Source organism: Microdochium trichocladiopsis (assembly GCF_020744255.1).
Source record: "Microdochium trichocladiopsis strain MPI-CAGE-CH-0230 chromosome Unknown B0I36scaffold_1, whole genome shotgun sequence".
Lineage (NCBI taxonomy): Eukaryota > Fungi > Ascomycota > Sordariomycetes > Xylariales > Microdochiaceae > Microdochium > Microdochium trichocladiopsis.
The window spans coordinates 5,916,390-5,942,868 of NW_025763544.1; the positions used below are offsets into that span (position 1 = coordinate 5,916,390).

General features: G+C 56.9%; 7 protein-coding genes across 7 annotated transcripts; 4 read left to right on the forward strand and 3 right to left on the reverse strand.

Moving 5' to 3' along the window:
- The first annotated feature begins 3,234 nt into the window (after nt 1–3,234).
- On the forward strand, nt 3,235–3,955 carry B0I36DRAFT_24015 (uncharacterized protein). Its single transcript, XM_046149738.1, has one exon. It carries the CDS (start codon nt 3,367–3,369, stop codon nt 3,901–3,903), a length of 537 nt encoding a protein of 178 aa, XP_046019560.1. The 5' UTR covers nt 3,235–3,366; the 3' UTR covers nt 3,904–3,955.
- Nucleotides 3,717–5,359, reverse strand: B0I36DRAFT_312946 (uncharacterized protein). Its single transcript, XM_046152565.1, has 2 exons — nt 5,220–5,359; nt 3,717–5,140 (listed from the first exon to the last, which is right to left on the reverse strand). The coding sequence occupies exon 2, from the start codon at nt 4,915–4,917 to the stop codon at nt 4,009–4,011; it is 909 nt and encodes a 302-aa protein (XP_046019561.1). The 5' UTR covers nt 4,918–5,140; nt 5,220–5,359; the 3' UTR covers nt 3,717–4,008.
- Nucleotides 5,360–9,256: 3,897 nt separating this feature from the next.
- B0I36DRAFT_371677 (uncharacterized protein) lies at nt 9,257–11,015 on the reverse strand (the record flags this gene model as incomplete). The annotated part of the gene is made up of 4 exons (XM_046160034.1): nt 9,257–9,300; nt 9,502–10,072; nt 10,180–10,621; nt 10,750–11,015. The coding sequence occupies 4 exons, from the start codon at nt 11,013–11,015 to the stop codon at nt 9,257–9,259; spliced, it is 1,323 nt and encodes a 440-aa protein (XP_046019562.1).
- A 3,565-nt stretch (nt 11,016–14,580) lies between these two features.
- Nucleotides 14,581–15,128, forward strand: B0I36DRAFT_312953 (uncharacterized protein). The gene has a single exon (XM_046152566.1). It carries the CDS (start codon nt 14,757–14,759, stop codon nt 15,063–15,065), a length of 309 nt encoding a protein of 102 aa, XP_046019563.1. The 5' UTR covers nt 14,581–14,756; the 3' UTR covers nt 15,066–15,128.
- A 435-nt stretch (nt 15,129–15,563) lies between these two features.
- On the forward strand, nt 15,564–16,124 carry B0I36DRAFT_345105 (uncharacterized protein; the record flags this gene model as incomplete). The annotated part of the gene is made up of 1 exon (XM_046156329.1): nt 15,564–16,124. The coding sequence occupies one exon, from the start codon at nt 15,564–15,566 to the stop codon at nt 16,122–16,124; it is 561 nt and encodes a 186-aa protein (XP_046019564.1).
- Nucleotides 16,125–21,780: 5,656 nt separating this feature from the next.
- B0I36DRAFT_358671 (uncharacterized protein) lies at nt 21,781–23,424 on the reverse strand (the record flags this gene model as incomplete). Its single annotated transcript, XM_046158005.1, has 4 exons — nt 21,781–21,884; nt 22,288–22,438; nt 22,887–23,126; nt 23,221–23,424. 4 exons carry the CDS (start codon nt 23,422–23,424, stop codon nt 21,781–21,783), a joined length of 699 nt encoding a protein of 232 aa, XP_046019565.1.
- Nucleotides 23,425–23,700: 276 nt separating this feature from the next.
- B0I36DRAFT_380248 (uncharacterized protein) lies at nt 23,701–26,037 on the forward strand (the record flags this gene model as incomplete). The annotated part of the gene is made up of 1 exon (XM_046160806.1): nt 23,701–26,037. The coding sequence occupies exon 1, from the start codon at nt 23,791–23,793 to the stop codon at nt 26,035–26,037; it is 2,247 nt and encodes a 748-aa protein (XP_046019566.1). The 5' UTR covers nt 23,701–23,790.
- Between the last annotated feature and the right edge of the window lie 442 nt (nt 26,038–26,479).

Consider the following 26,479-nt stretch of genomic DNA (forward strand, 5'->3'; position numbering starts at 1 on the left):
CCTTCCGTCGCATCGGACGCGCGCCCGAGATTCTTGGGGGGGCTTTCTCCAAGACCTTGGGGAAGGGGCGCGCCAGGACTTGTACGGCACCGAGGCACATCGAATCCGCGTAACAATGGCCTTTGTGTAGCGTAATGTGTGGCTTGAACCATATCCCCAAACTGGTCTTGCAAAAGATGGGGGAGTGTGCTTAAGAGTATTTCGGACACTGCGTTTACACTCAAGGCGTTGCGTGTCGCTGCCTCGAGGACTAGTCTCGCACCGCGCAATTCCGGCTCCAGCCTTTGGATCGGATTGGGGAAATGTTTTTAGACCAACGTATGGGAGTGCGTATGTAGCTTGTGGTGGTGGTGTGGGGGGAAGGTACATTGCGTTGGTATGAGTCTTACCGTCCTTGCCAAGCATTCTCCTTCAACTGCGTGGAGACACTGACAGACAAAGACAAAGACAGAGAGAGAGAGAGACAGAAAGAGAAAGAGACAGTGTTGTGTGTGTGTGTGTGTGTGTGTGTGTGTGTGTGCCTGCCTGCCAGGTAACTAGCGAGAATTGCCCGGATGGGGAGGGGTGCGGCAGAGATACGAGCCGAGCCCAGACCGGGAGACAGGGGAGGATGGGCAGGGAGGTGGTTTGGGTGTGGTTGTCCGGGCCACGGGACCCGAGTGCTACGTCTCTGTTGATTGACGTCGAGGGGTGGACGGGGTGAAAGAGGGTGTGTGGGTGGAGGGCTGGGTGCTGCTTGGGGTCGCAGCCGAGACGAGGCAGACAGTCTAATTGCCAAAGAGTGGCTGTGGTGGAGGGGATGGCAGATCTGCTGTCAAGGGTTGTGGCACTCGAGGCCAGCAGTGGCACGGCAAGGGAGGTAGATGGGCAAGGGTCCTGGGGACGAACACCTCGACTTGACTTTGTCTCACTTCATGACTCCTCCAAACTGGAAAAGGACTGAGACATTTGGAGTGAACCCGCAACGGTGTCTGTTGCAATGTTGTGTCCCGCGCAGGACGCTGCTGCTCACACCATGGCCTGCGACGCGTCAGTCGACCACTTCAAGTTGACCTCGTTCAGAGTCCGAAAGAAACGCAGGTCACAGATTGGACCTTGAAGGGAATCGCATCTGTCCAGGATCTTCCCGACGCCGGCAACACCCCCCAATCCAATTCAGGACTCTTCCCTCCCTCCCCACAAATCCCGTCATCTGCCCGCCGACAAGGTTTGGGGGGCCCCTGTCCTGCTGAGCTGCCTGAGTCACCATCTGCAAGCTCTTTCGGACACACAAGCACGCTGCGACAAGTACACGTTACCGCGCCCTGTCGCGTCAGTGCTGCTGCAGAAAGACATCGCGACTTGTAGAAACGCTAAGAAGCAGGGTTGTGTCCGCTTCTCGACCGAGCAGCTGAGTGGTCCAGGGAACAGTACCCGTGAGCCCACAGGCAACAGAGTGGAACCATCCGGCCGCAGGACTGGCTTCCAAGGACGCGATGACCTGTATCAGCAGCCGCCGGGCAGAACCGGCGGGCCAGACGAGTCAAGTCGGTTGTTGTCCAAGGGCTATACTTCCGAGCCGTTATTGCACCAGCGCTCTCTGCCCCGAGCGATTGCGATCGCGGCGATGAACTGATAAGAAGCACGGGAGGGACACCCCACAAAGTCCTACGCTAAAGAGCTAGGCAACAAAGGGCACTGGCAGGGTTGTGTGAGTCAAGGCTCGGCCATTTCTGGCAGCTTGCCAGGCAAAGTGACAATGGCAGCAGGGTGGGCTCTGATGGGTAAGGTGAGGTTTCAGCAAGTCTCCATTGTTTCTTCTCGGCCTCGCTTCTTTGCCTGGAGGGCCCAGAACATGCCCAAGTCGCCCAAACAGGGCAGTTGGCTGATGCTTCACAGTTCTGCCTGCGCTCTGGTCTGCTCTGTCTACATGTGGACATCCAAGAGTGTCCACATTTGGCAGGCAACTGCCCCGACTTGACATTGTTGGTAGCGCACATGAACGTGCGCCACGACCGCTATTGGTGAGGGAGCCAGTTACGGATTTTGGTTTCTGGGGGGTTCTGGCCCTGTCGGCCCATTTCGTGTCGAGTGTTGTGTGCGCAGGCCATCAATGGGGCGCGCACCATTTCTCTGCACGACGAGCAACCACTTGCACGCTGCCCAGAACCACAGCCAACAACCAACGAGGCACGCACTGCGCCGCCTTGTTGCGCCCTTTTGCGCTCCCGCCGCGCAGACACGTCACGGCCAGTCGCCAGGAACGGAAACAGATGTTCGCTCTTGCTGCTGCGCGAGGCCGACCAGCATTAAACGTACGCAATGGTCGCCTCGGGTACTTAGCCAATCGAGCCAATCGATGGGGAACGGGGTTTGAATGGTTCGCGACCCCCGAGGAGGAAAAGCAATTCTTTGCACATGAACTGCCACGCATTCCAGGCTGGTGAACTGAAGCTTTGTTTTGAAGAAAGTTTATTGGACTGTGCTGTCCATTGAGCCATTGCCAAATCAAGTCCATCGCCCGTGCCCATTGGCCAATCCTCGACACTAGAAATGCACCAAAAGTCCACCACGAATCCGACGCCGTCGTCATTCCCATCGTGTGACACGTGGAACTCTCCCTCCCTCTCCTCAAGTTCGCTCCTGTTCACATAGCGCACCACAGCACACCATAGCCCACGATCGATGCGCTGCACATCGCTGCTGAGCATAAGGCGTTCTTTGCCCATCCCGAGGTCTTCCTTGACTGACCACAAATGCAGTCATCCTGCGCCTGCCTCCCGTCCACTCCCCTCTCCCCTCCCCCACCGCGTCATCCCGCTGAAACCCCCCCCCCCCCCCGGCGCGCGCACCACCCTGCTTGCATCGTCCTCGCGTCGTCATGAATACTCAATCTCAACCAGCACTTTCTAAGCCTCCCGGTCCGGGTAACCTACCCGTCGCGCCCTTTATTTTTGCCACCTCTTTCTTTGAACAGCGCAGACGTGCATCAGCGCGGCGCGCGCTCTCGCGCCGATTCGCGAATCAGGGGAGAGAGAGCGAGAATGGCATCACTCGCGCGCATTTCTCTCTCTCCCTCTCTCCCTCTCACCTGACGCGTGCAGGTGTTCAGGTTTTCTCTTGACAGTGTGATGATGAGTAGTTGCGTAAACTATGCCGCCAAACAAGTACGCTACAGAGTAGTAGCATTCAGAGTTGCACACCTCGAATTTTACAAGCCCTCTCAAAGCGGAAAACAAAAGCTGACAAACAAAGCACAGCTGTCCCATCCTCGCCTTCCTTTTCCACCTCGTGACCAAGATTTTTAGATTCCAATACGTTCCAAAAAGGGTCCCAGATTTTCCTTACACATGAAACCACCACCACTGCAAAACTACCATTTGCCGCATGTGGAAGAATGGCGTGCAAGTGAGATACGCACAGGTGGTGGTGCTCCTGACGTCTGTTCTTTGCTTCCCTCGCTCTCTCCAGTCCAGTCCAGGCAGGCAATGTGGGGGTGGGTGGTGGTGTGATGTGTGGGGTTTTTCCACATCGAAACTCGTCTGGGTTCCGCGTGCAGGCAGCATCCAGGGTTGTTACCCGTCCGTGGTGGGGGGGCTTGTCACATCGGCCGCCGCCACCACCAGAGGAGTGGGGAGTAGGTACAGCACAGCGCTCCTTTCCTTGTCACAAAGACATTGTTGCCTGGTGGGCATGTCGCGCATCGCAAGGCAAGACACGAAAGACTTCGGGCCATGTTTTGAGGGGGTATCGCTTGGTGTGCATTCTCTATCTGCTAGACAATTCTGCCAAATCCTCAAAAAAAGAAAAAAAATGAGAAAAAATGATGTCAAACATGACGAGAGACCCGGTACCCTTTTCCAAGAAGTCCTGCTTTCCATCCAAAATACAAGGTATAAGTTGACCCAAGCCAATAACCAATAGTGATACCGCCCGTGCGCTAAATGCTCAATAGTCTAAAAAGTACAAACGTGCTGCATGCGTAGTGTTTTTTTTTTCGTCTCCACGAGAAGTGAAGGGCTTTTGCATTTAGTAGTACCGGTCCTGGCGCGCAGAACCAACGTAGTAAGAGTCTGCACCCCGCGGGCTCATACGGTCCCGCAAGCGTTGCTGCTGCTCCTCCTCGGCGCGGCGCTCGCGCTTCTCCTGCCGCCGCTGGTCTTGGATGTCCAGCGCGCGCATGCGGGCCGTCACCTCGGCGGGGTCAAGCACCACAGAGCCGCGGCGGTAGGACCGGCTGCCGCTGCTGCTGCTGACGGAGGGGACTTCAGGGACGTGGGCGGGCCGGCTGTTGATGACCTTGTTGGACTGGTCAATCTTCTTCTGGCGGCGTGCCGCGCGGTCCCTCTCTTCCTGGTTGTCGGTGAGCAGGTCGATCCGGCCCTTGTAGAGGTAACGCTCTTCATCGCTGGCGTGCGAGCCCCGCGATGCGCGCCGGGTGCCGCTGCCCTTGAGAATCCCACGAACGGGCCGGCCATTCACCATCTCCTCCAGCTGCTTGGGGTCGGAGACCTGGAAGAGGTCGTCGTTCAGGTGAGGGCTGGGAGGGGCCGTGTGGCGGACAGAGGTGTGCCGCCGTGGAAGCACGGTGGGCTCTTCAAACTCGACGGCAAAGCTGTTGCGCCGCGAGCGGCGGGCGGGTGAGCTCTTGCGGATGTCGACGATTCTGTCGCCCTCGATGTAGTAGCTGCTCGAGCGGCGCTTGGATGAGCTGCCCGAGTCAGAGCCGCCACGGGAGTGGGATGACCGAGGAGGCGTGGGAGGGTAGTTGTATGCAGCGCGCGGGCTGAGCCTGCTGGTGTAGGCTTCTTCGTGGTTGTAGGTAGTGTCGCGGTCGCAGATGACGCCGTGGCGCGAGCGCTTGCAGAACTCCTGCTCTGTGCGCTCGTATAGGCGGCCGTTCGGGGCCACCGAGGTGTAGATGTGTGTCTTGCACATGGCGTCGGCAGAGAGGCTGCGAGACCGTCTAGTGTTGGTGGGTAGCTCTGGCTGGATGACCAGAGGAGGAGGACGTGAAGTCCGCGAGTGGTGTTGGCCGGCGAAGTCGGTCACGGGCAGTGGAGTGACAGTCGCGGTGGAAGTTTCACGAGAACGAGTCTTGCCGTTGTGGATGGTGTTTGTGACAATGACTCTGGGAGTGAGGTTCGCCAACTTGACTGGTCTGTATGGGAAGAAAGGCGAGGCGTGTAAGTCAAAGAAAGGACGGTCGAAGTGAGGCGGGATATGGAGGGGTGTCTCACGGTACTTGTATGCGGCCTGGATGCCTGGGGGTCTTGACTTGTGTGGATGACTGAGGCAGGACTGTGGTGTAAGTGGTGTTATAGCTGTTGCTGTCAGAGGATGCGGGTCTGTAGGGCAGGAGATGTTGACTTGCATGAGCGGCGCCGGTGATGGTTTTAAGCCCAGGACAGGCAGGGTTGTCGTGGGCCACTTGCAGAAGGGCGTGGGCGTGGTAAAGGTAGGACGAGCCGCTCTGGGCGTAGGCCAGGGCCAGGGTTGGAGGGCCCTCCCAGAGGCTGTACACCCCCCCCTGCAGGCTCCAAGAACGCCCTGCGCCCAGCGTGCAGGAGCTGCCTGGCCGCCGATGACTCTCTGCCTGGCGATGGAGACACGGCCACCCCAATCCGGCATGGTCGCAGGCCTCCTCAGCCAATTGAGGCGTCCACAGCCCTCTTGCGATGCTCAAGTGACCCTGGCCGGGGGGGAGGGTGGCTTGGCGCACCAAACGCCTGGCGACATTCGGACACTTGCAAAGCGGTCGAGAGTCGTTGTGCTTGTGGTGACGGAGCAGAGGTGTTCATGGTCTTGTCCACGAGCTCATCATGATGGATGGCTGCCAGCCTGGAGCTTGAGGCCCCGTCCAGTCTGGTGGGTGGTGCCTGGCAACGACACACAAACACAGTTGAGCACACACTGTCAGAACGTTGGTTGCTCCTTCCCACAAGCCAGCAGACTGCAAACTGCGCGCCTGCCTTCCTGCCCGCCCACCGTCTCCGGAGTCCACACCAAGATTCCAACCACATTTAGAAGAATCCAAAATAGCAGTGCCTTGGAAACCGCAAAACCTCACGCCCAGGCGGTCCCTTCGTTCTGCTCCCGCGCGGGCGTGACAGTCTCCCAGCCAGATTACTGGGTGCCAGTCGCCCCGGTGTTTAATCCCAACTTCCGCCCTCCAGCACCAAAACTTCCAAAATAGCAGCGGTGCACGTGCCGTAATTAGCTGGGGGCCCCACCCCCCTTGCGATTTTCCACTTGTTGCTCGCGCCAAAATCGTCGACGACCGGCCTGCATTCGTCATTACCACCACCACTACCGCCGCCGCCGTCGCCTGAACTGGCCGGCGCAACATGAAACGAACATCGACTTGAGAAGGGGGGGGGTCCTCTCTTTTCTGCAGCAGGCCAGACTCGACGACCGAGCATCCCTGGGGGTCGGCCGGCCGCTGGTTGGCAACCGCTCAAGTCCTACCCAGACTAGCGAAGGGTGCTGTTTGACTGGAGGCAGCAACGCAATGACTTGCCGCTCGCAGAAGGCCTCATGTACAACATCTGCTCCTGGCTGCATGCGTAGACAACTCGCTGGCCAGTCTCTGCGTTCCGGACACTCTGCGTTTCCTCTCCTGCTCTCTGGCTGGCTCGGTTGCTTCCGTGCCCGCCAACTCGCCATGCCAGGGGTTGCTGCCTCTGGTCCCACCCCACGATCGACTCACAGCCCCGATAGTGGATTGTCCTCCTGCCACTGAGCAGTCCACAGCCCACTCGCCCAGCCGGGTCAGCCCTCTGACACGAGCTTGGGCCCGGCCAGCTCCCACAATCCACGGGACTGGTGGCACTTTGAGATGAAAATGCACTATTTCCAGCTTCAAAGTGGCGATCAAGGGGGAGGCGTTTGTAATGGTGCTATCAGATTCAGATCTGCCAGCCAGTACAATGGACTGCCTGCTCGGCGTAGGACAGCAACTAGTGGAGTCGACGTGACTGTCCCAGTTGTATGCCTAGTTTTCAAGCGCTGCAGCCTATCGCTGTCACTGGTGCCTCGAACATACCTAGGTACCCGGGCACACATCATTCCTGTGACGTCGATCTCCACGACCAGGCATCTGCAATGCTGGCGATGCATGTGCAACCCACCCAGATATGGTCAGCACCCTGTCGGAAAGGGCACAGGGACCGCCCTGTCAGCAATCAAAATCCAGAGAGCCGGTTTGTTTGTCCTGTGATGGAATGGCAAAACTCCCCAACTCGCAGTGTCCAGATTCCAGACATGGCAAGCACCGGGAGTCTAGGCCGACGCTTGCAACAGCAGGGATGACGGAGGCGGCAGCATGAGGGAGCCAGCAGGGACTGAAGTGGACTTTCAAGGACCAGCCATGACGACAAGAACCAAGAGCCCGCTAGCCATTCCACCACCGTCGTCACCTCGCTTGTGGGAAACATCATGATACCGCGCTGGGAAGGCGAGACGGGTACTCGACCCGGCGTGCCAAGGAGCGCCTGGCCTGTGTGAAGAAACTGAACAAGGAGGCAGGTTGCAACCAAGAAACCAGGGGGGGACGGTCGAAATTCAGCCCTACGCTAGGCGTTTTTCTGCCTGAGGTGCCATTCGCAGAGAATCCCCCATCGCCTCGGTCCAGCCGGGGCTGGGTGCCCACCAAAACCACCAGGCTCTGGGGCTGAGCAGCGCCAGCGACGAATGGCACCGGTCCAGCCGTCTCTCGTCGCCCAGGTTATTGAACAGTGCCAGCCAACCCCACCGCAACCAGGTGCCCCAAATTCTGCAGTGCAATTTTTCGTGCATGCCCCTTGACCGCTTGTGGTGGCTGAGGCCACTGTGCTCAACACCAAAACCTTGTCAGCTCGGCGAAGCCCACGCACAATGACGCGCTGGGCGCTCTCTGGCTCTTCTCCTGTCGCGCGCGAACGCCCAGACTAGCGCCGGCCCAGCCCGTCGCGAAGCTTCTCAAGTTTTCTAGTCATGGCCCACGGGCATGGAACAGCCCTCGACAATGGTGACGGTGGAGTTGGGATCGGATCACGAACCGGGACGGATGCGGGCCATGGTCGGTCTGTGCAGCCAGCCAGCGCACAGACTGGGATCCACGCAGCCCGCAACCTCGTCTGGACTTTTGAGAGTTTACCGTCGCTGGCAGGCGCAGAGCTGAAGCCATGGAAGACAAAGGTACCTCCAGGGCTGGAAACAATTTTCACCCGATGCTGACAACCTGCGAAATTCCTGGCGTTGAGCAGCACTACATTCGAGACTCCACCAGGGGCCTGGAGGGCGGCCTCTGCTCTGCTTACTCGCCCCCAACAATCGCCAGGGGAAACAAAGTGGAATTTCTATGTTGCAGCTTTCTGAAGCGCCACCGTCAATCGGACATGAACCAGTCTTTGCGGCGTCGAGCCGTAATCCTTGGCGAGTTTCATGGTGCGTACCTTTGCCAGGACACAATCCGCCCAGCTGATCACGATCTCGCCCTCTTTCATACCGTGCCTTCCCGGGCGGGCCTCCTAGGACTCTGCTCCTGCGCGTGACGTTCATGTCCTTCATCACCTGTTATGGTTATACTTCCGCTTGTTAATCCTGTTCTGCCTGGGCCCGTTCAGATTGAGGGCGCCGATGGGGGGGCTTACACCCTCCCTCCCTCCTGGCTCAATTTGGGGGCCGGCCAGGCTTGGGGCGTCCCTGTTCCCCGTGGCGTCCGGGAAGACCACTTGCTGACAGGTACCATTGCGCCACATTGCGGCGCTGCAGTTTGCAAGCGTTCAGGTGCCTGCATCGTGGATAGCTGGAGCGTACCAGGAATGATTGCAGTATGACGTGGTGTAGATGTGCATGTTGATCTTGCAGCCTCCCAAGTTAGGTCGACATGGATTGCGGAAGAAAAAAGTGCAAATAATTTGCAAAGTGAGACGGCTGAAAATGCAATGTTGGCTAGATCCCTCGTGGTGAGGCGGCACATTCTCAAGTCATTTATGCATTGCCTGGGCATCTGAGATTCATCGTGCTCTCAAGAGCTGAATAGAGCGGTGAAATGCTGGTTGCTTCGTTTCTACAACGGCGTCCAATGCCCGCCAGAAGGAACCCCACGATCCTGACTCCCTTCCGGAACATGAACAACGGATCAAGGCCCGTGCTGTTCCACTGTTACAACAGTCCTCTCTGCTGGATCTTACACCATACAACCATTTCCGAGCATTATTGAATTAGGATCCAAAGCCGCCATCTAGAAGGCTATCATTCTTCCCCTCTCCGACCATGCATCCTGTCGTCGCATTCATGCGATCGGCTCACAGACGCCGATGAACGGCGAGATTACACCTGTACATTTGAAAGTCAGCCTCGACGTAAAGTCACGGGAAGTGCCGGTTGAGACCACAACAACTTCAAGATTCTGCGTAGGACACAAGGGCGCCGGACCTCCCTCTCGGGGGCCGCGTATTGGAAAGTTCCGGTAGCCAGTGGTATTTAAGGCGAGCGCGAAAGGGGAGAGCCCAAGTGAATTTTGTGACAGGAACTTACTGCTGAAAAACAGCCTCCCGGTGGCGGCGTCGTGCAGCACGCTCGTCGACCCGGGCAGCACCTCGGCCTCTCCGCCCTTGCCGTCCTCGATGATCTTTGTAACTTCAAACTCCTGCCGCTGCTCCTCCTGCTGGCCCGCCGCCGCGCGTCCGTGCGTCGTCTTCCGGCGGTGGCGGATCCGTACGGCCGCGGTCGCAGGGAAGCTGTGGTACGGGTCCTCGTAAGCGGCGAGCAGGTCTGCCGTCCGGGGGAACGCGGCGATGTACAGGTCCCCCTCGCGGTCCGGGGTGATGTTGTCGAGCGAGAAGCCCGCCTCGAGGGTCGCGACGAGCTCCAGGTCGCCCTTGGCAGCCGTGGTGGCGGTGTCGCTACTGGTCGTCATTGTCACGGGCTTGTACACGTACACCCGGCCGAGGAGGGAGCTGGGCACGTAGACGAGGCCGTCGCCCCTGGGGCCGCGGTTGTGCGCGATGCCGTTGGGGAACTTGTGCCCCGGGATGATGGTCCGGCATGTGCTCTCGGTGCAGTGGGATACGTCGCCCCAGCCGAGAGGACCGCTGAGGGCGTTTTTCTTTTGCAGCCAGGCGATAACGGTTCATGTCAGTCCGTGATAATGACAGCCCTGATGGTTGGCCAGGGGGGGGGAGAACGACAAGGATCAAAAAAAAAAAAACTCACCAGCCCGGTCTTGTACTTGCCGTGGTCGTTGGTGAACCAGAAGTCATTCGTCTCGTCCCCGACCGGCGCGACACGGTTCGGCGTCACCAGGCCCGAGTGCGAAAAGGTGTAGATGTGGTCGAGCGACTCGCTCTTCGGCCCCGTGCGGAACACCTCGACGGTCAGGTTCCCGCCTACTTTGGCCTGGTCGAGCAGCTTCCCCGTGGTGTGGTCGGCCGACGGCGACGAGTTGACGACCCAGAGCCGGACGGACCCGTCGGCGTCATCTACACCCGACAGGCTGAGCGGGTACATCCGTCCCTCGTCGCCGGGTATGCCGGCGTAATTGGGTGTGGCGAGCACGCGTACGGGGAACGTGGAGCCAGAGCTGGTGTGCTCGTCAATGTCGACGGCCACTATGGCGTCCTGGACGGAGCGGGCCGAGACATTGAAGCGGCCCATGCTGAAAGGGATCAGGGTCAGTACTTTTTATAAACCTGGAGTTGCTTCGAAAGGATTGCTGATACGACGGCCAATGCTCGCCGCTCGAAATCGGTGTATGTGTTTCTTTCAATGGCCACAACTACTTACGTCGGCATCCAGTGCTGCCTTTGTGACGAATCCGAGCACGCAAGGAACAGCTGCCGTGTCGCCTCGGACAGCCACATGTCCTCGCATGCCTGCAGGCGCGGGTGCTCGATGCGCCGACACTTGTAGGGGAACGCGCTGAGCGGCTCGAAAGTGTGCCCGATCCCCTTGAGGTAGATGACGGATGTGTGTATCTCCAGCTGATATATGGCGGCCGGGAGGGCCACGAGGACGCCCAGCGCCGCCGCAATGAGCGACGTTCGAGCCATGGGGGGAGGCCTTTCGAGGATGGGGACTTTTGAACCTGAAATGGCGAGTGATTTCAAGGTCGCGAATGAGGAGGAGTCATGTCCCAACAATTAACTTTCAGGAGGGGCATGGCTTCTGCTTATAACCTAGCGAGCTTTTTATTTCTCGCATGGCCATACCAAGGAATGGAGCCGCATTCCTCGTTCGGAGCACCTGGGTATGGCTGAAGTGTAAGTCGTCGGACGTGGTCCCACCCGAGACAAGCTGATTGGGCCCAGTCCCGACGTGCGTCTGGATAAGCAGTGGCTGACCAGTCCCGGGGCCGGGGTAGGACCCCGAACGGCGATGTCACAGAAAGCTTATTGTGGGGGGGAAGGTCTGGCACAGTCCAATAACAACCCCACGATGCCAGGCGGAACATTCAAGATGGGCTCCAGAAGTGGACGGAGTTTTGGAACCGATCCCGGCATGCGTCTTATGGACGGCTACTTCCGGCAAGAAAAGAGATACAAAAGGGTTGATAATCAGTGACCCATCTGTTCTGCTCGGACCCGCCTTTTCTTGCTCTTTGCACTCTTTCGTTCACGGCATGCATACGAAGCTTTCACTGAAGTAATGGCATGCAATAGTTGTTCTAAACAACATGGTAAAAGAGGCAAATCAATCAAATAGTGGTCATGCTAGAAGAGGCCGGCCCTCGTGCTCCACCTGTGCGCAATTGTCGTGGCCGCAAATCAATCTCACTCACATCCGAGACCTGCCGGAAGAGCCGGCCCCATATTAGCATACACGAGAGCTCCCCATGTCTCGTCAGCACGGCCCTTGCACACTCCACTGACGACACTCCATCAACAAAATTGCCTCGGCGGCGGTTTGAGCACAACATGGATGTGAACAGCCGGATTGTTACAGCTGCGAAGGATCGCGCCCGTGTAAGGGGCAATTCCTCTGCAGAAGCCACGCTGCTTATGCGCTGAGCCATAGTGGTCAGTGCCCGTAGCGATGCTAATAATCCCCCCAGCCCATTTGCTTGTTGTTGAGCGGCCCCCTAGACAAGCATGGTGCCCTTGCCTTTCTATTAAATGAATCAGTCTAGATTGATCCGCGGACTTTCCGCTTTCCTGTCCGTTTCGGCAACGTCTTCGCGTCAAAATTATCGGCGGGCAAAGTCGAACTCTGCCGGGATGTCGGTTGCGTTTCCTCCAGCAGCGAAAATTCCCATGCTACAAGTAGAAATGAAGACGTAGCCTTCCTGCATCACCTTGCCATTGAACACCCAAATGGACAGAGAAAGGAAAAGGAAAGCGGGAAAAGTGGTGGCACACAATCGCCAACAAAGCCAGTCTCGAGCTCCGTCGGATCGCGTGTGCTTTGGACGTGTGAAACATACTGCAAGAAGATCATTCGTTAGTTTCGAGTTTATATATCTTGATACGAGGAAACTCTTACCATCTCAGTGTATTCTTCCCCCGTCAAGCAGCCATGAAAACTGCATATAGGTTGGCTCACAAAGGTTTCAGCAGGGCAGTGTTGTCAGGGAAATGCCGGAAATGAGATCGTTAGACCCCGGAGCCGGAACGGGACAGTAGTATAGCATTGAACGAACAGGCGTTCCCCCCGCACATGACATTGTCTCTTGTGATCATCCGTTTCGATGACTTCTGGACCCTGGTCTAGGTCAGTAGCCTCATTAAAGACACCTACCATATTAATCATGCTTTTGATCAAGGCGCGACTAGTGCCCGTCCAGTTCATAGAGCGAGCCGAAGCGGATATCGTTCGATTCGCTGCGTCGAGCCAACAGTAATGTTGTATGCTCTTCCTAGTGGGTGCGTTCGGGCTGTAGTATATCATGTCTAAGCTCAAATTTCCAAGCCGGTAGCGATCCTCATCGTCCGTCGTGCGCGGACTTGATGAAACGCAGCCGAGTAGCCCTGTTCAGGTTCAAACCTTGACAGCCTTGATACAAATCGGTGGACAGAAGCAGACAACGACTGTGACGCTTATATGGCATGATAGGACATGCCTCGTCGTTGCGGACCGTTTCGTCAGTTCCACGTTGTTGATCATACGTTCTTGCATGGAGCGCGAATACCGTTCTCCAAGATCCCATCATGCCCGATAATATTCTCACGTTGAAATTCTGCGTTCTTCTTGGCCGACGAAATCCGACGCTTCACTCATAATGGCACGGGAACGACACACCAGTTCTCGCTAAGATATTACTTATGCGGATATAATTTCGGCAGCAGCCATGTTTAGCTTCGAGCAAGCCCCTACTTTTGCATTCTGAGTACTGGGCATAGCTGATGCTCATCCCGCCTTATGTGACCGACTCAACACTGCCATGGCTGCTTCAATCCGGGGGAAACGTTTGTTTGACTTGCCTGTGACATCGCATCCTTGTATCGGTTAGGGCAGGCAGCAAGCAGGAGTAGACACCCGGTGATACAAGCATGAACTGCGTCACGAGCTCTACATTGAAGGCACCGAGACCTTCTGAGGTGGGAAGAGAAAGAACAGAAGAACACGTCGGAGGGTGCAATGCCTCGGTGAGTTCTCCTCCCTGGGATTGGTATGTATCTATAGGCATCCGAGATTCCCCTTCGGCTACAAAGACACTTCGACTCTCAAACTCTTCTGCAGATAAACATGGTTCCCGGGCAACCACTACAGTTTCTTCATTAGCTTCGTCTTGTTCCGCACCATCGGCCAGGGACTATTTTCTATGATTCCGGCGATTAGCGGCTCTTGGCTGTTCTTGGCTACGGCGAAGCTGTGCATCTATGCATCAGACATTCGCACACTCGAGGATGGAACATGGCCAAGGTCCTCATGGTTGTTTGGCTGCGCAAACTTCCAGTCGGAAATGATGGTTACAGCCTATGCCCGGACAGCAGCCATATGACCGAGGCCATCCATGACGGACTGGTCGCCTCTGGAACGTGATGAAGTTGGCCTCCCGGGGGGAGCACCACTCTCAGCGGCCGTCGTTATAATTGGTGGCAATCTCAAACTAGAGCAACGACCAATTTCACAAACACGCATCGCTATATGAGCCCGCTTGATATAGTCCAGAACCCGGGCATGGGATTATTCCATGCGTACTCCCTATGTGGGTCCTGTCCGGGTTCTGGGATCCAATCCAAGGAGAAAAGCTCCAGACACCGGTCAGCAAGCCAATCGCAAGTCAGTCTCGCATGGACAGTTGGGGTCTTCGGGCCTTCCACGGAATGTGTGGCTGGACGCGTTTCGAATTCGACATCGACATGGACCTCTCCCATAATTACCGACGTTCCTCGTCAGTGCGCCAGTCTTGCAACCTCGAACCACGAGGTCTATCACGTGCCGTCGTTGCATCGCATTTCGGCATCACACTGGGCTTGCGTATCGTATTTGGCAGATTCGCTCAGACTTTCTTACACATACCGCGTAAAAACCCCCGAGGTTCACAAATCGAGCCAGCCGGTGAGAAGAGGATTGAAGCGTAGTGAACAGTCAACTTGGCCATGCAGTTCACGACTCGCCCTGTTTGTTGCCTAGGTCGAGTGTGCGCAACGAACACGCCCTGCATATTCTCCATGGGGCCGATGAAGTTCAGGTGAGAGGTGGAAGTGACAGCGCTCATAAAGATTGCGTTATAGGCCATTCGCCAGACCGTTGGCGCTGGTCAGTGCTTGGGATCCATGTGTTCGCAGCGCATTTGAGAGCCCGGCGACCAGGTAACTGACGCCGCCAATCAACTAAAGGCAGGTGTCTGAATGATGGCAATGCTCTGCCGCACAGTGTGCGCGCTCTTGTTCACGTCTTGGCGACGATCGAGCGTCGTCCCTAGTCCTGGTGACCGGGAAGTATTGACCCAAGCTGACGGGATGGCTGTCGATCGAAATCGATGCCGGTTCGAATGCTTACGCAGGTCAATGCGCATGTTCTTTGCCAATCTCGCTGGAGCACGATGGTGGCTCAAGATTTGGGTGATGGCCGGGGCCAACACCCAGATCGGCGGGGAGATGTCCGAAAGAGAGCCCGCGGATGGGCAGGGAGGTTGCAGGGAACAAGGTGAGATTTGAAGCAGAAGTGGCAGTTGAGCAGCAGGTCACGGAAAGGATACGCGCCGCCAGGATCTGCGGGGGCCCAGCGATCTGTGCGGTGCCTGGCACGGTCAGGTCAGCCCTAGCTTGTCACAAGGCAGGGGGCTTCCCTGCACGCCTTATGGAACAGGCAGCCCGAGCGCGCATGAAGACTTGGGTTCTTGATGTGATGAAGGTCCAGGGACTCCCTGGTCTGCTCAGGACAGTTTGCTACGGCGCGTTGCGGCTATCTCGGCGAGGAGCCCGGCCGCCGCTGCCACGGTGCTGGCCGGCAGATTTGGGCAAGAAAGCGCCGACGGGCGAGACGGGCAATCAAGTTGAAACGGCGGCGCAGGAACTGCCGATCGTCCAGGACCAGTAGTTGTGAGGCGATGGTGTCGGGAAAACCGTTGAACGCTGGAGCTGCTGGCTGGACGCGGAGGGTGATGTGACGAAGGAAGGAGACGTCAAGAGGCTGCGGGGAAGGAAGGTGCTGAAATGGCAGGACACATCCAATCCAAGGCGGCCGCACCTGCCCTCTGCGCTCGCAGCAGGCTCTTCTCGACCGCCTTGGCCGTCTTGACCCTGCTCTTCCATCTACATAGTACGCCACACATGTCGACTTCATCCCATGTCCCCGTCCGTTCGGGCTTGGCAAGCACTGGATCACTGTCACTGTCACTCCAGCACAACCGCCTTGGCGAGATCCGAGCGGGACAATACAACACAACCCATCCCCCTACGATCGTCGTTCTGCCGGACCACTCTCGCCGAAGCGACCGTGTCGCCCATGTCTCGACTACTGTGTCAGACGAGCTTCCATCTTTTCGCTCCGGGACTCCACCTTCGGATTCCGCCCGCCCAGGTGGTGCTTGCGTCAATCAGCGGGGCCTGCACATCCTCCCCGTCTCGCCCGTCTCTCCGGTTCGCCCTTCCCGACGCCGTCTCCACCTGCCCTCTCCACCGCCAGACAAGCCTTCGCCGAGCGTTGACGAGCTCTGTCCACTCTGCTCACGGACCCAGCAAGCAACCTCGTGCCCAATAGGGGGACTTGGGTGAAAAAGCACGCGCGCTGGCTCTCCGACTTCTCCAACGAAAGTGAGAGTCTGATTCCCCGGTAGGGCGTCGTCTGACTGACTTCCGACGGCCCACCGAGGCCCCAGATACGTATCTTGGACACTACGAGGGGAGAAAACATGCACCTGGAGGCAGGTCTGCCCGGAGAAAAGTGTGGTGGCGTGGACCTGCATATGCAGCAGACATGGGACCCCGGCCATCCATCTGCTGGATCTTTGCTGGACCCATACCGGCGAATGTTCCGGGCGGCGTAGAAGTCGTCACACTTGACCAATCTCGGCCAAGATAACATTCGGCACCCACTGTTTCATCGCACGTCGGCAAGACTTCTACCAAGGAATATGACATCTTGCAGGGCCCAGTGACGCTCCGTAGCCCCGGGTGGGCTCGTCGGCAAGGTGCAGGCTGCAAGGCTTTAGAGACCGCCATCACTGGCTCGCTTCATCTTGCCGGGCACTTTTTGCCACCCAGACCGGCTCCGAAGTTCCAGGATACCCCTCGATCGTCTCCTTTGTGCATGGATGCCGCGTTTCGCGGCCTGGACGGGCCCTGTCGAGTTACGCTGATGGTGCTGCCCTTGGCGTCACCGTGGTCAGCAACGGGCAGGAGAATAATCGCATCCCCGACACTCTTCTGCCCTGCTGGACCAGTACCCGAGCCCACTCATCTTTCGCGTCGGCAACAGGGCATATTGCTTAGCCAAGCACTTTACCTGATTTCATGGGGTGGGCACTACCCTGTGCTCGGTACATATATGCACGAGGCGCACATCTGACCCCAGATTCCGGAGACTTGGAGCCTTTGCCTGCACTTAACTTCCACACACCCACAAGCACAGTTTCGGTCTTCAGTTGGTCTTGCTTCCGATCCATCGAAATTTGAGCTCAGGGCGGTTGATGTACTGTATTGACAGCATCGTCATTCGGCCGTCCCTGATCCACTGGCTGCAACGCCCCACGGAAGACTATCGCAGGAACATCCCGTGGTGCGACAAAGCATCAAGTAGAGGGGATCATACCCGCCTGGACATGGGGATATTCATCGAGCGCGGCCCAGATGTGGCCGGGGCTGTCATCACAATGGTCAGTTTCCCACGACATAAATACACTGCTCTCCATCAGCTAACCTAATCGCAGTATGTTTGGCTTCTGTCACGAATCCTTATCCTGCAAAGCAACCTCTTCCCGGCTTCTCCGCAGCCGCAGTATGCATGGAATCTCGTCTAACTTGCACCATTCAGATGTGTTGTCGGCTATGTCACATTCTTTCTTCGAATTTATACTGGCAATTACTACACGGGCATGAAGAATTGCTACCCGGGCATGACTCTTACACGGGCATGACCTTTTGCAGCCTCTGATTGGTCCATCCCTTTTTGTTAGTGCATCTAGATTCTGCCAACGCTTCCCTTGTACCTCGGGATTAGCTCTCCACCACGACGATCGACGAGACATATGGAAGCTATTCACTAGCTAGCTACTACACCAATTACCTCTTGTCGCATGTCAAGCCTACTGATAATGATTGTTCGTGAAAGATACCATATTTGTCAAGGTCCCAGGGCTCCAGGCGTGGTGTGTTAGGCCCCCTGCTGAGACCAACACTCAAACACACGCTGTATCAGGAATATCCAATAGCCTCATCTTCCAAGGCATCTGCATCACAAAGCAGGTCATTCCTTTGTGCTGAAATTGGTCCCCTCTTTCCTTCTTTCATAGTCAAATCAACTGCCCCTTTAACCATGCGCTCATCCGTGCGTGCGACACTCTTCCTGTCGCGATCAAGGCCGTCATTATGTCCCAGCCCGGCTCTCGATCTAGCTCAGCAAGCAACCAACGACTTCGAAGCTATCAATTACGTCCTCGAAAACGACAGCGGCAGAACCAATCTGAGAGTTCAAGACCACCTTCGTCTAATAGCACAGGGACGAGCATTGGCCCACACTATGGCGTGGGAGACGACGAGGCACTCTGTAATGCTTTCGCCTCGTACCCAGAGACCTTCACGACCGCTCCACGCCCCCACGGATCGCGTGGGCTGAACGAGCCACCATGGGAGCTGCGATTCGATCATGAGATTCACCTATCGAATGATTTCCCAACCCGAGGAAGACGGTCGCAACGAGTAAGAATGCCTATACCAGGCCCGGAAATCGACCAGCCACCTGCCTGCTCTCCACAACAATCAGCACAAGAACAATTCTCTCCAACAAGACCCCAGTTTCAGTCCGCCCTTAGGCTAGTGCGCGAGGTGATTGGGACAGATCGAAGACTTACCATCGAGCTCGTCCGGTCATACGAACGAGTCCGCCAATGGCGCGAGATATGGGGCTACTCGCCGCTCAGTTCAACTCCATTCGAATCATCTCCGCCATACTCGCCTCCCCGAGAAAGGCACTCTCCGCCTATCGCCTCGCCGCCCTCGCCCGACCACCCCTTGTCGCCTGTCCCTGACCCGATCCCGAACCCACCTATCCCAGACGACCCAGCGCCGTCAGCCGAAGTCCTGTTCGAGTGGGTGAATACTTTCGCGAAGGCTAATGGCTTCGGTATTGTTCGACGAAATGCCTACTCATATAAGGGTCGGAAGATCCGGTACTCTTTCCAATGCGATCGATTCGGAGAACCACGCCCCTCAGAGAGTACCGGTATTCGGCAACGGAAGTCTCGAAAGTGTGGTTGTAAATGGATGGTCATTGCCGAAGCACTGGAGGAGGGTAGATGGCTTCTACGACACCACGATAATTCCGAGCATAGCCAGCATAACCACCGGGCCAGTATCAAACCATCCGCCCATCCCTCCCACAGACGACTCACTACACCTATCAGGGCAACAGTCGAATCGACAAGCCGTCGGGTCGGAATTCGGGCCCGTGACGTACGCGCGATCGTCCTGGAGCAGCATCCCGAGTCATCTTTTACACGAAAGGATATCTATAACGCCAGGTCTCGTATCAGTCGAGACAAGTTGAGCGGCCACACTCCTACTGCAGCACTGATCAAGCTGTTCGACGAGATGGAGATTCCCTATCTTGTTAAGTGGGCGGATGATGAGCCAAACCGCCTCGTCGGTCTTGTCTGGACCTTTCCGTACTGCCTCCAGATGTGGAAGCGGTTTCCTGAGGTCATCAGCTTCGACAACACATACAACACCAACCGCTTCAAGCTTCCATTATTCCAAGCAACAGGACAGACCTGCCTTGGTTCTGTCTACAATGCGGCGTTCGGTCTGATCGACAACGAGAGACGGGAGGGGTTCCAGTTCCTCTCTGAGAGCATTCGACAGATCTCAGAGCAGCACTCTATTCGCCAACCGGACGTTATCATTACTGACTTCGACGGTCAGATGAAGGCCGCCCTGAATGATCAGTTCCCTGATGCACAGCAGCAGCTGTGCATCCACCACATCAATTCTAACGTCTTGCTCAAGTCAAAGCAGAAGTGGGTCAAGGGCCAATGTAGCAGTAGTAGTCCCGACAGCAGCAACGGGGAGGACTACGCTCCACAGGCACAGGCTGAGCTCGGCCCGAAAGACGGACAGTTGGTCAACGCGCAGACAGCTGAAGTCGTCCCTCATAGCCATCGAGGGGTTCTCATGATGTGGAAGGTCGTCTTGTTTGCGGAGACAGAGGAGGCTCACGAGAAGGCGTGGGGAAGCCTCTGTAGGGAATTTGACGATCAGCGGGCCATCCTGCGGTATCTCCATGGAACCTACATGCCTGTCAGGGCGCAGTGGGCACGATGTTTCATTCGCAACTATCGCAACTTCGGCATACGCGTCACATCTGGGACAGAAGCAAGCAACAACAACATCAAGAGCTATCTCCTGAATGGTATGAGCAATCTCTATCGGCTTATCGAGGCTATGCAGGACATGATGAAGGACCAGGAGCGAGATTTCAACGACGCCTGCGCAGCGGACGAGGTACTTACCGCGCGAGAGTACATAGGGTCCAGCTCGGAGTATCTAGGCGAACCCCGGACAGCACTCTCTTCGAAGGGTCTCGGGCTTATCAACAAACAATATCGGCTAGCAAGGAAAGCAATGCCGACGGGGAAGAATCTGTTCCCTGACCCCATTGGCGATTGCAGTGAGGACTGCTCGGTTTCGACCGAGCTTGGAATCCCCTGCTGCCACACAATCTACTCAAAGCTGGTGAGTGGCACGCCTCTCACCAAATGGGAGGTCCATCCTCGGTGGCGCCTACGAGAGCCATCCTCTCGAGATCCATACCGACGAATCCTCGACCCTAAGATCGCCACTGCTCTCCGTGGCAGACCTAAGAACACCACACAGGCTGTTCCAGCGCGGCTAGCCATTGAGGCAAGCAGCCAGCCGAGTGGCCAACGAGCCAGCAATCCAACAAGCCAAGCGACAGGGCGCAGACGAGGTCGACCACCAGGAAGTCACAACAAGTCAACGCTAGCTAGGCTTGCTCTGGAAGCGAGCCAACAGGCCAGCAGCCAGGCTAGTAGCCAGGCCAGTGCCTCATCCCAGCGCCAGACGCGCAGCCGGTCAGCTGTTCTTGGAGCTGGAAGAACTACAGGAGTACGTGCCAACGGACGGAAGACGCAATCTAGCATTCGCAGGCGAAGGAGTCAGTGGGAGCTGCTTTACAGCGACGAGGAGGTTCTTCCATCTATAGTAGTTAGAGGATAGAGATATAGATAGCTGCCCTCTAGGGCGTGCTGGAATTGGCCGTGTTCTGTATTGAAAACCAGACCTTGTTTTGATATACGCCTAAGACCTGTTCTAGAGGCCTGGTTGACCTGGTTGGTTCTGACTATACCGAAAGCACGGCCTTGTTAAGAGAGCTTGCTTCACCGCCTTTGCACTGATGTACCTGTGGGTCGAAGGAAAAAAATGAGCGAATCAGAGGCGATAGAAGTCATGCCCGTGTAAGAGTCATGCCCGGGTAGCAATTCTTCATGCCCGTGTAGTAATTGCCTTCTTAGTATGTCCTTATGGCAAACCTTTTCTCTAGTGGAATGCGGAGTAAAAGGTTTGGACTACGCCACCTCCGATTGATAGCAATCGGTTAATTCCGCCACTAGTAGGCTATGTTATGACAAATGCCAAGTTTATTCCTGTTCCAGCTCGCGTGGGTGAGGCAACCTCCAAAGATTTCCAAATGGTTTGTTTACACCGCAGCTTCAGCCTCGCGAGATGTTCAGGATACCAGCTCCGCAGCTCGCTAACAGAATCCTCTGCGTCCTTAATAATCGAGTCTTAGTCAACGAGTTAGGGGAGAAATCGTACCCGAAGAATGTCTGGTTTTCAATAGCCACACACTATTCTTCGCATCGTTCCTACCCTCCTGCGGCTGAGTACCTCAATCCCCAAATCTCGTAAATACCGAGCCGGTGCGACTGGTAGTGCATGACGGTCTAGATCCTGTCGTCATTGCGGACCAGTGCTCCGGTTATTGTGTCAGATGGTCGTAATAATTTATACAAGTCTGAAGCTTCCTAGAGCTGCTCGAAGTCTCCCAGGATATGGTGAGGCCTGAGCCCCGGAAGGTCGAGCTTTTTCTGCGCGTGCTCGACGCAGGCAGCTGAGCCTGCGGGATACGGGTGGGAGGGATCGATGGGTGGCATAGGGCGCCGGTCTTACGGCTGTATCGGCAGGACTAGGTACTCTAGGTAGTAGGGTCCGGCGGAGGGTCGAGCGAAATGTCGATGGGGTCGATGGCGTCGTCTTCTACGCACTGCAGGTGGTCCTGGTATAGGATTTCGAGCACGTCTAGGGGCAGCGGCACGCTGGTGTCAGCCTGCTATCCGCGGCGGTAGCCTTAGCTGCCGGATACGTTAGACGGCAGGTGGCAGAGCCTATTATTTCGCAGGCCCTGGCGGACGCCGATGTAGTAGCTAAACATATGGGCCACCTGGCCTGAGGTAAAGCCGTAGCCGTCCATTCCTCTCTACTCAGAGTACTGCGCAAGGCAGATAGGTCAGAACTCATTCCATGGAGAGATAGGTAAGTAAGCAGACTGGGTAACGCGGGATAAGACATACACTTATGAATTTGTACTGCTCCACGGGCTACGTCTCGCCGTGGGGAGTCTACTAGTTCGTAGATACCTCGGGGCGGTACGCGGGGAAATTCTTAGTGTCGGTAATACCGTCGTGGTTCAGCTAGGTAATACAGGTTATCGAATCCACGAGTGTCTCGTTAAAGACGTAGCAGAGGCCCATCCAGTGGCCGACCTCGTAGATAGAGGTACTGTTATAGTTACCTGCGAGGGACGCGTACGACCCTGGGAGGGCGTCTACGATAATAATAACACCGTCAAAGCTCTATTCGTAGGCATTAGCTATAGCGTCGGGAAATGTTGCGTACTTAAGAAATGAAATAAGTTAGGACAACATTCCTTCCTTGGACAAGCACAGAAGTAGGGGGTTAATATACCCACTGTAACCTCATTAGGTACGTCGGTAGGTATCTTCTCGACGATCTAAATATTAAGGTCGGCGTAGTTACTAGAGCTACTAAATCTCCGATGAGGGTGCTCTTAGGTTTGCTTCGCCGTAGTAAAGTTAACGTTAATGCGCTAGTTAATGTCTACCACCTCAAACGTGACCCCTGGCTAGTCAAAGTACTTGTTTATTAAGTAAGTCTGGTTAACAGGAAGGCGCCTATGTTAGTCTCTCCAACTAGTGTTAGCCTCGCCTCTGAAGATCGTTACGTTACCTAGGTATCGATCTGGTCCTTCCGCGCTAGACTAAATTTCTCAAATGAACCGACTATAATATGGTAGTAGATGTAGATTTTGAGCTTCTCCGGTGCGTAAAAGTACTTGTACTTGAATCCCTTGAACCTGGGCGGCCTACTCGGGACCAGGCGGTCGATTACCGGCTGCAGAAGCTTCTGAAGCTTACGGAAGGGGTTCTTGGTTTTGCGGCGCTCAATGATGGTACCGTGCTCGGTGGTGCCGGGAGTGAGGCAGCTTGACAGGATCTTGGGGGGGCCATTGACGTCGTTGATCTTGGTTTTCAAAGTATGTGAGACACATGACTTGCCTACGCGTATCTAGCGTCGCAACGAGCCCGGGCCCAGGCTAGTCAGATGCTCCCTTTACGAGGTTGATCGCCCCCAGGACGGCGAGGAATGCACGGAAGTGCTCCGGCGCGCGGAGAGTGCCGGCAGCTAGAAATCCTGTGGAGCGGAGGCGCGCGCCTTGTCTCTCAGCCGCAGAACTAGTATCAGCTTGGTGTGATGGCGCAGCGTCGCCTCCAGAGAGCAACCATGACAACACGAGCAAATTCAAGAGGGGCTCCGTCATCATCGAACCTTGTTGAGAGCACGGGCGACGGGACCACGCTATTCCTTCTCCAAGGACTCGTCCTGTGCTCGGTCACAAGACTATTTCTAACAGCAAAATCACAGACGTCCGGTGGCTTGCTCGTGCTCAGCCCGGGAGCAAGGTTGGCTATCGCCCCATAGTTCTACGTCAACTCACCTGCCCGGCCACAGCCGCGCGATTGATGTTCGGACATTGTCAAAGTAGGCTAGCATAGGACAAAGGAGAGCTACAAGCGCGGCAGTTGTGATCCTAGATTAATGGGTAGATTACTCCCGGCATTTGTCTTCCTTGTTTGGCAGCCACATCAACCCGCGATCATTGGATTCACCGGCTTGACAAAACACCATGAAGCCATCCTTCCTCACGCTCCTTGGAGCCGGCCTCGCGGCTGCAACGAAGCAACGCATTGCCTGGCGTGCCTCGGTCGACACTGCCAACGCCAGTCTCTCGTCTGACTCTGTCGGAAACAACACGCTTGCCATCTTTGTGTCGGCGCCCATTGTGGTGACCCGCCTTGCGTCGCAGCAGAACAGTGTCGTCGTGACTGGCTTGCTCCAGCCGGTCGGGAACAACACCGATGGCGAAGCCGAGCGCAGGCCGCAGGTTGTCTTTATCCAAACCATTTCTGTTTCGAACGACACGGCAACGCAGGACGCCAACTTTGACTTTGCCATCCCGACGCCATGGATGGACCACTTGCTCTCTCTGTCCGTCTCTGTCCCTGGCAGCCAGGACAACACCGAGACCAACGGACTTGTCGTCACTCGGGACGCGGCCACTGACACCTTTGTCGTCAAGAACCCCGGCGAGTGGGACCACGACGAGAACGTCCGGATCATCGCAGAGCTGGAGGCGGAGCTAGTTAGGACAATCCCGCAGGAACCCAGCAACCTGGGAGAGGAGTGCGGCATCCCCGACGATTGCAACGAAGCACCCGTCGACGGCAAGCCCAAGTCAGAGGACGGGCCAGGCCAAGACCCGGGACAATACCCAGGAACCAGTCCCGGCCAGTATCCGACCGATGACGAACCCACGACGACGGTCACCACTACCCAAACAACGACTGGCTACCCTACCGAGACAACAGTGTCCCCCCATTCCGACGTCTACCCGCACCCACGCCAGCTGGCCGTGTCCAGGGCCGTCGTCAACGCAAGGGTGACCTTTACCGGCTGGAACGGCAACATCCAGCCCCTGCGGCTGATGCAGGTGACGGCCTGGGGCAGCGTGTACAACGCGGCGGGCAGCTTTGTCGAGCGCGTCAACGCTTTCAAGACGCTCGACGTGGCAGGCACAGCGCAGTTCGCCTTTGACCTGCGCGCGGGCCAGCGCATCGCCGTCGACCGCCTCGTCGCGCGCCTCGAGGGCGACAAGTACATGGTTGGCACGCGGGCCGTCGACACGGATCCCCTCGTGCGCAAGACCATCACGCTCGCCCTCACCGTCAACCCCTGGCGCCTCGCCGCGGGCCAGACGGCGGCGTACACCAACAACTACCCGCGCAACGTGCTGTGCGACGGCATCCTCGTCGCCGACGCGTTCCAGCGCATCGCCGACTTTGCGCGCACAAAGGTCGTCGCAGCCGCCTCGATCCGCAAAGTCGACGTCTGGTTCCCCTCGACCAACCCGGGCACGTTCCTGAGCGAATCGCCCATCTTCATCAACATCCCCCATGACGACGCGCGGGATCCCGACGTGCTCGCCCACGAGTACGGGCACTACATGCACCTGCTCGCACGGGGCCAGGCGCGCCTCGCCGCGGGGGGTTCGCACTCGCCGTGCAACTCGCCCAGCAAGCAGACGGCGCTGAGCGAGGGCTACGCCTCGGCATTCGGCCTGCTCGCGCTCGACCTGACCATCCTCGCCAACCCGATGTACGGGCAGTACACGGACAAGCGGCCCGACGGGTCAGTGCAGGTCGACAGCCAGTTCGAGACGTACACGTGCAGCAAGCGGACGCTGCAGGACGACGAGGGCCGCATCACGGCCGCGATATTCGACCTCGCGGACCGCCGGCTCGACACAACAGTCCCGGCCGCCAGCGACGACTCGGCGCAGATCTGGCCCGGGTTCAACGTGCAGGATATCAACATCATGTTCCCGCAGTCGCTCGTGCTGTGGAGGGCGATGCGCAACAACCCGCAGGACATGACGGCGTACTGGGGCGCCGTGCGGGCGCTGATGACGACGGCCGGCGAGGCCAAGGCGTGGAACGTGCTGCGGTACAACTGGGCTGATATTGCCCGTTCGCCAGCTCCAGATTATGTGCCGTACCCACCCGTTAGGCCGCCCGTGGACAACTCTGAGTGCCCTGCCGTGTGCTCGCCTCATCCAGGACAGAACAAGTGCCATGTGCCCTCCGCACAGAACTGTGTCTTCCCCGCACCGCTTGCGAGCGCGAACCCGCGGTCGTACTGTGCTTGCCGGCCTGGGTATAAGAGCAAGTTTGGGACCGATGTATCTAAGCACTGGCGCGTGGCAACCAAGGGGATCGAGAACTTCGTGTGGGTTGCCGAGGGGGTTGAGTGCGAGACGCTGTGTGATGGGGTAATGTGCAGCGAGGTGCCGGTGCTGGACAAGCCTTGTGTTTGAAGGGGAAGCAGACTCGACGAGCTTTTCTACCATGAGTAATGGACGGACTGTGGGGAATCCGATGCCCATCAAGATCCCGATATATAGGTGGCAGGACTTGATGATACAAAAATATTGTAAAACTCTATAATAAATCTGCGACAGATCATGGAAGTAGCTCAATATGCTGTGACCAAGTGCATTCTGGCCTGCGCAAGCGTTGGGTACTCGGCGCCCCAGCAACCTAACATCTCTAGTACGTCTAGCACGTCTTCGCGCCAGGTCGTCGGTAGGGTTAGCTGCCGGGTAGTACTATCCCGCCGGACCGCGGCAATCAGGATAAGGGCGCTCCGAGCGCACGCATTAGCCATAGCGAACGTGCCCTGGAACGGGTGCCGGAAGCCTGGCCTATTTGTAGCTTTCTTTATAGACTGCTAGTCGAGCCCCTTTTGCGTAAGGTCGG